The following is an 8,119-nucleotide window of genomic DNA, read 5'->3' on the forward strand; positions in this document are numbered from 1 at the left end:
TAGCCTTGGAACAGTTCTTATGTTATATATCTAGAAGAATACAGATTTAAAGAGAGGAAACAACCCTTTGAAAACAAGCTGAACTTAATCTTAGCTTCAATTAAACATGCAAAGACATATACCAGTGCAATTTCAAAGTAAACATTCATTTGTATTGATGAAAATCTTTTTTGTTCATAAAGTTTAGCATTGTGTTCATTCAGCTTTGATAAACAGATATTAGTCACACAGTATTCACAGTGTCAGCAAGACAACGCAGTATGCAACCCAAACCAGCTTTTTCTGTAAGTTTTTCATGAATCCTTAGGCATTGGTCACATGTTGGGCGGTCTCCAGTAGACAAACCTCTGTACAAGTACCTGCACATCAGATAAGAAGGTTTGACTGTGAATCTTGTAACCCAACTTCAGAAATATGCCACATTACTTGTGCAACATGTAGATCTATGGATTTATTTTCCTTTTTAAATATTCATAAATGGCAAGGCAAATTCATATTCATTTCTTCTCTGTGTCTCAAGTATGTATACATCATACAAGTTCATGTTCAACTACAGAGTGTGTGAAGCAGAGTCTAGATGGTCCAATATCAGAAAAAGAAAGAATGTCTCCTTCCATTTCCCCTCATCCTATAACTTCAACTTGACTTGTTCTGCTATTCCTAGAGTTCAAATTAGTTATGCTGGGGTCACTGGAATGGTCCATTAAAGCAAATGAAAGCTGTCAAAAAGAGTTCATTCAACAAGGAAATGTCACCTTGCGTCACATAATTCCTTCATCTTCTTTACACTAACGAAGATATAAACAGATTTAGGACTAAACTTTAACCAGAACCATAAGAAATCAAATCAGCAGCAAATTATTTAAAGCTGGCATCTTGTTGGCAAAGGTAGAATATTGGTATATCCACATTTGCTGCAACTAAACTAATTAATGCTAATCAGCATACAACCATAACTGTACAGGTAAGAAAGATCTTCTCTTTATCCCTCCCCTTAATTGAACTAGCTACTAGACTAAATGAGACATTATGTGAAACACTTATCAAGGTAGTCTGAGAAGGAGATAAAGGAAAAGGACTTGACATAAAAATTTATATATACAAGGCATTCCATTTTCTTCAATTTCACCTAAGCTTTTGTTTTGATTTCAGAAATCATTGTATCTGTCCCGAATTTCTCCCGTTAATTTTGGTAAAAGTATCCAAAATCGGTTGACCAGATCCGGATCACACACTCATACCCATGTTGTGTCGACACGGGTGCGGCACCGAAAATGAAGAGTCTGAGCAACTTAGATACCACCTAAGTCGTAATGCCTTATTACAAATTATGATTATGCAATCAACTTTTTTATGTAATCAATTTATATTTCTTTTTGTATCATTTTTAATTCTTACGATTATTCATTAATTTAGGTTATATAAAATATAGTATACTTCAAAATTATAATATCCTTCCAACTTGTGTCATGTTCCGTTATTTTCAAAATTTGTGTCTTCATGTAAGACATGACTCTCATGTCTGTTGTTTCTGTGCTACTTGTGTCGGACCAGTGGGGAGCATAAATACAAGTCTCCATATTTGGAAGGCAACTCCATCATGGCCTTATATTTCAAAAGAAAACAAAAAATACTCTTAGGTATCAATATGTCTAGCTTTTGTCGTTTTTCAAAAGTCAACTATATTCCCTTCTAAAAAAAGTCAACTATAATAAACGTAGAGAAAAATAAAAAAAAATATAATGGAGAGGATTTCAATATACTGCATATTGTGCATATATTGCTATCAGTGATTGAAAATTTATAATAGATGTTAAGCGGGTGGAAGAGAAAATATTTGTCTAAAGGAGAAGAGAACGCTATTGAAATCTACTTTGCCTAGCTCGAAACAAGGGATAAAAGAAGGTTTTATGGGAGAAAAAGGAGAGGGAGTAGATATATCATTGATGAAATGGGAGAAAACAAAAGTCCCCACAAGGGAGGAATAAGGAGATTAGATGTATAAATATGGCCTTCTTTGGAAAATTGGATATGGGGTTTGCATATATGGTGATGCTTTACAGAAAAAAGCGATAGTGGCTAAATACAGAACATTTAGAAATGGATGATAGTCGAATGAAGTAACTGAGTAAACACTATGAAAAGGGATTATGAAGGGGAAAGATGAGTTCACAGGGTTCACTGGCTTTATTTGTTGGGAACTGTAACTGGAAACAATTTGGTTGGATATATGATGTGGAAACTGAAATTAAACTTGAAGCTTGCTTATCAAGAGTCTATGTGATTACTCATGATATGATGGCAATTATCACTGAAATCATCACAATAAGAACTAAGAGTTCATCTTGGAAAATTTCCATTGAGAAGACCTGTTCAGATAGGGAATGGAAAGAAGTAGAGAAGTTCATATAAATCTACAGTTTCTGTGGCAGAAAGTGGTGAGGATATACTAACGAAGTTGAAAGGAGCGTTGCTCGTACGTTTTTAAAGAGCTTCTATAATGTGGGTCTTACCAAGGAGGAGAAAAGAAAACACGGTGAAAGGAGATAAGGAATACACAAACACCAAAAAAAAATCACTTTCTTCACATGCTGCATAGTGGGATGCAATTCTTTCTGACAGAAAATCCAATAAAGAGGAAATAGATTGTTCTAAGTTGGTGTTTCATGTGCAAGGTATTGTTATACTGCAGGATGGCCTCAAAGCTTTGGGCGGAGGTGTTTTTTTACACCAGAAGACAACTATAAAGGCATGGCAAGTTGGAGGGAAAGGGATCTTCGGAAGAGTTGAAAACATGCCCCACTTTGCCTTTTCAAGACTACATGGAATGAAAGAAGTAGTAGTAGCCCTTTCAAAATTCAAAGCAGTAACAAGAGCTTAAGGAATCTGAAGAGCTTCTGTTGTTTCATTTATATATTTGGTGTAAAGAAAGAATATACTCTGTATACTAAATTAGGTAGTTAGATAGGTGCCAAAAGTAGCCTACATAACCACATTGTACATATATTTTGAGCACCATCTCGATGAATTAATAAAAACGATATCTGATTATAAGAAAAACTCAAACTTGTAGCATTTTTACAGTGCTATCTTAATTTATAAATAACATTTCAAATTATTGTACACATTTAGTTCCATTACAAACTGATCAAATTAAAACATTTGGAAGTGAAACAGGGCCAAATACAATGGGGGCAGGAAAATATTGGGTAATATTTGTAAATGGGCCCGGATAAGCATACCAACCCAAGTTATTCGCAATGAAATTCAGACTCTTCATGCCAGATGATTCCCTCAACTTTAGAGTTTACATATGTAGTTCCATATCAGTTTCCAGAACTAAATTTGCACCCAATCAAGAAACTAGCAAGTATTAGAGCAGTTCCCTGGTTGCCGGTAAGTGGTAACAGAAAACCAAATGAAAAAGGCAATCTCACCTACCTATATGGTGAATTCATTTAAAAAAACATTTCTTTTAAACTGTAATATCTTGTATTCATGGAGATATAAGACCAACACCAAACTTAAACTAGTAGCTGCACTTTAAAAACCTAAATTGAGGTCATAAAAACTTGCATATTGTTGATCAAATTTGATGAAACATATTGTTGGCAATTACCAAAATGTCCAACTATAGTTCTTTGGAAATCTCTAACAAAGTTTCTCAAGTTCAATAGATTTCATGACACATCTCAAATCCAAACCTAAAGTAAAATGAACATAAAATATTTAGTGCAGTGTATAAGAGTGTACAATTTCAAACTATGCCATTTTCAGGTTGTGATACTCGATGTAAGAGCTATAAAAGACTGTTCCACCAATTATTCCACCTAATCTTTTTTTCTTTTTTGAACATGGTAAATCTCACCCCCAAACGGCCGCAACCTAGGAGTCCAACAGTGGCCTTTTCCATTTTTTTCCCATTGGTGACTCGAACCCCGACCTCAAAATTGGAGGTGGAAGAATCTTATCACTAGGCTAGTCTGCCCAGGTCTATTTCCGCTTAAACATAATTATAACACTAGACTGGTCCTTAGTAGCAACATAAGGTAGAGAAATATGTGTCTCATTCAATCGCAGAGGAAATACGTTGTGTTTTTCACTTTCTTCTTGACCTTTACAATTAGTTGCCTATGCATGTAATTGCACAAATCTATTTAAAATGCTTTGCAACACCAATAGCTCAATATACAATGATAGAGATAGAGTACTCATAGTAATAACAATTCTCTGTGGACATGAATCACATCTATTATTATATATTGGCAACATAATCTTCAAATCCTATGTAGGCCAAAAATACAAATAACAAGTAGGAATAAGAAATAAACTTACTTCATGAGAATATCATAGTACTCAGGATCCAAAGCAGAGAACAAGCTATCAACATCTTTGATAGCCATTATAGCCCTATGCACCACTATCCAATTAGCAGACTGCAAATTCCCAAAACAAAAAATTAAATGTCAACCTCAGAAGTTGCATCATAGACCAGCATTCTAATAAAAAAAGATAATTTTACAAAAAGATTGAACCTTGCATCTTTCATCTTTGGTCTTGGGAGGTGATCCTTCTAGAGCTGTTTTCAGAGCTTCCACTGGTTTATACCTAACAAATAATCAAAATCACAAGTGGGTCTTTAGTATTATACAATTATAGATGTGGGTATTTGCTTTTATGCAGGTATAAACGAGGAAAAATTGGAACTTGAAAAGGGTAGAATTTTATGTACTGTTTGAGTAAGCTTTCGATCTTGCGGGACTTGTGTTCGATTCTGGTGATTATGGCTTCGAAATTATCTGCTTCAACAAACTCCGCCATTTCCTCTACCTTGAGCCCAATTGCGCCGCTACTTTTGGGATCTTTATTGGGTGTGTTTGATGATCTGAATACCGGTATTGATTACCAACAGGAGTGAGAACTCGAGTTCTAACTCTAAGACGCTTTTGCCAAATAAGAATATTAAATGAGAATATGGCGAATTCCTCAAACGATTTATGAGTCGTATTAGCTTATTGCGATTTATAAATTGCATTAAATGAACCGCGACTATGGCGCGGAATGATTTCCAAATGCGATATACCAGCTGCGATTTAAATATCAACCGGTTTTTGTAAATTGTATTTAAATGCATTTTATCATTCGATATTACTAAATATAATTGGAATTTGTAAATTATGATTTGCATATGAATCAAATTCTAACAAAAACAACTTATGATTTGTAAGAAAAATGCGGTAATGTTCCTCTTAATTTTTTAAAATACCAGTCTTAAGGTACTCGTGTGCGCGTGTACCTCATCTCAATAGATACAAATTTTAAAAAAAAGACATTCATGTTAAACTTAAAATTAGAATTTATTTTTTCAACCAATTCGTGTTATAGCTTTCTTATGTGCCTATACGCACTGCAACATTTCCAAAGAATTCGAAACAGTAGAAAATAACTATTTAAACAAATTAAGTTACCGAAAAAATTGCAAACAGTTCTTATTCAAATTGAGACTCTTTCAGCAAAGTATTTACATAGCAGATGCGGATTCATGAATCAGAATTCATTAAAAATTATAATTGACGTTGTATAGGGTAAAATGTGTTTATATTAAATGATCGCATAAGGAAGTGATACGTGGAGCCGAAGACAGAAAATAGTAGACAAAAGATAGTTGAATCCGAAGGCAACAATCTCATATGTTATCAGAGAGAATTATACTCATAAAGACGAAATAAATGCCTCCTACCCGGTAGTATTTAATGAGGAATATTCTATAGAGTTAAATACGCGGACCGTTACAAGGAATATGACATTCACTGTCCGCCGTTACATATTCTTCAATGGCTCTCATAATTAACATTAAAGAATGGCTTGATCCTAGATTTCGTTCACTAAGTGCAACTATAAATAGTAAACTATATTATCATTGTAGAGGACATGACTTTTCTGGCAAAAAATACGCTACACTTTATTCAAAGCTCAATATAATTTTATCTTCTTGTTTATTGATATCATTACCGTTGTGCACGGAAGCCTTACTCCCGGAATTGCTATTTCTGCTATTTTATCTTTATCTCAAGGCTAAGTATTACATTTTCGTCTAATTCATCTATTATTTTAGGATCAAATTAATTCACTTGTCTATAAACCACGTATAAATTCAACTGTACCATTTTACGGGTAAATAGTTTAGCGCACATCGTGGGGCTTAGACAGTTGTATAATTAAGTTGGTCCTTGCCTCTTTTACTAACGTGTTTGATTATTTATTCTTAGCAAAAAATCATAGAAAATGGCAGATAATGGTGTTAAATACACACACAACCTTGAGGCCCAAGGAAATCAACCCCGACACGAGGATTCAAATAGTGATACCCGCAGTGAGGGGAACGAGGCCACTCCGGTCCACGACATGCGGTATCCACGACATGTTCGAGAGGCAACTCCTGATAATGCTGAAGAAGAGCACGTTGTCGAAGCGGTAAGGGTGTTGCAGGAGAAACAGGAGGCCATTTTAGGTTATCTCACACAGCAGGATAAGGTTATGACGGAACTGAAGCAAGCGTTATCGGGTGCTTCCAATAACACGAATGGACGAGGTCTAGTTCCTCCCGGTGCTCCCGCAAATCAAACAACACAAAGGGTCGACAACAACACCCCGAGGGGTGAGGTTGGCTTCGATAGGGCCGGGGGAAACGGCTCCGGTCACAACAACGAGAACGATCCCTTAAAAACGAACTCTTACGGTTTATAAGGGAAGTGAACGCCCGCATGGACCAAATCTCGGGTGCGCCATTAGTGTTGGAAGGGCCGAACTCAAAGAAGTACACTTAGTTGTTGTACAAATCGAGCGCGACACCAAAATTGATCGCAAAGCTGTTTAAAATGCCAGACATGGTGAAATACGACGGGACTTCAGATCCTTAGGAGCATATCACCACTTATACAACGGCGGTGAAGGGGAGCGATTTAGCTCCCCAAACAAGGTGTACAAATTAGCCATAAGAAATGGCAATGTCTTTTTAGCACAACGAATGCTTATGTACTTTTGAGAATGGAAGGAATAAAGTAAAGTCCTTTTATTTCTATCTTGTTTCTTATCTGAATGGTGAATTGATTTTGTCATTTGAAAGTTAAACAATTACTTCAAATGTTAGTGACGTAATAAATAGGAGACGACCTCTTCAAGAGCACCGTAAACATAAGAGAGCCCTCTCTTATGAAAACCCTCACGTTAAATGGTTGATTTCAGAAGAACTTATACCCGGAATCCAAATGCTTTCGGGGTAAAATACACCCGAAGCCTTGCACAAAAAGACACAAAAATCAAACTTGCAAAAATACTTAAATGAAAATAGACGCAAGAAGAAAACTTGCGCAAATACTTAAATAAAAAAAGATGCAAGAAGCAAACTTGCATAATGTTTAAACGAAAGCGCGCAGAAAGGAAAATTCATGCAATAATTAAGCAAAAAGTATTTTTATTTACAATGAATGCGCCAAACGGAACAAGTACAAAAGTATGAAAAATAAATAAAAAGCTAAGCTGCTGCATCTCGGGAACCCGGAGGTAAGAGAAGCATTCGCGCCCCAAGGAGAAGGAGGTAAATCCGCCGCTGGTTCGATATCTTGGCCTTCATCATTTTGACCCTCAGCATCGTCACCTTACGGTTACTCTTTAGTTCCCAAGAACTCAAAATCGGAACCAGAAGAATTAGTAGCATCGGGTCTGGCCGAAGGACCTCTTTTTGCAGCTAACTCCAGCTCAAGGGCCTTAGCGATTTCGGCATCAAAGTCTATGACACCCGCTTTGGCCTCTTCCAAGGTTTTTCTACTCATGCTATACATAGAATGTGTTTTCTCAACAATGAGGGAAGCTGCTTGACGCTGAAGTTCTTCTTTAAGTTGGTCAATCTTGGAAGAAAGATTTTCCCACGCGGATCTGACGGACTGTAGGCTGATATCGAGGTCACGGGCCGAGAACTGAAAAATCTATTATGATCAATGATCTTCTTATACTTCTCCTCCAATTGGGCATACTTCACCCCTGCAGCTGCAAGCTCTTCGGTTTTGGAGTTCAAGGCCGCTTCCAAATTATTTAATCTTTCAATGGAGACAACCTCGCG

General features: G+C 36.2%; 1 protein-coding gene across 1 annotated transcript; it reads right to left on the reverse strand.

Annotated features, from left to right (window-relative positions):
- Positions 1–79: 79 nt before the first annotated feature.
- Positions 80–4,957, reverse strand: LOC107785419 (actin-related protein 2/3 complex subunit 5A). The gene is made up of 4 exons (XM_016606725.2): positions 4,733–4,957; positions 4,536–4,608; positions 4,336–4,436; positions 80–359 (listed from the first exon to the last, which is right to left on the reverse strand). Exons 1-4 carry the CDS (start codon positions 4,819–4,821, stop codon positions 224–226), a joined length of 399 nt encoding a protein of 132 aa, XP_016462211.1. The 5' UTR covers positions 4,822–4,957; the 3' UTR covers positions 80–223.
- Between the last annotated feature and the right edge of the window lie 3,162 nt (positions 4,958–8,119).

Source organism: Nicotiana tabacum, chromosome 19 (assembly GCF_000715075.1).
Source record: "Nicotiana tabacum cultivar K326 chromosome 19, ASM71507v2, whole genome shotgun sequence".
NCBI classification, from domain to species: domain Eukaryota; kingdom Viridiplantae; phylum Streptophyta; class Magnoliopsida; order Solanales; family Solanaceae; genus Nicotiana; species Nicotiana tabacum.

Coding starts and splice junctions, on each gene's coding strand:
- LOC107785419 (XM_016606725.2), bottom strand. CDS start 4,821: ATGGCGGAGTTTGTTGAAGCAGATAATTTCGAAGCCATAATCACCAGA. Junction 4,437..4,535: donor CCAAAGATGAAAGATGCAAG/GTTCAATCTTTT, acceptor GGGAATTTGCAG/TCTGCTAATTGGATAGTGGT. Junction 360..4,335: donor TACTATGATATTCTCATGAA/GTAAGTTTATTT, acceptor TCTGATGTGCAG/GTACTTGTACAGAGGTTTGT.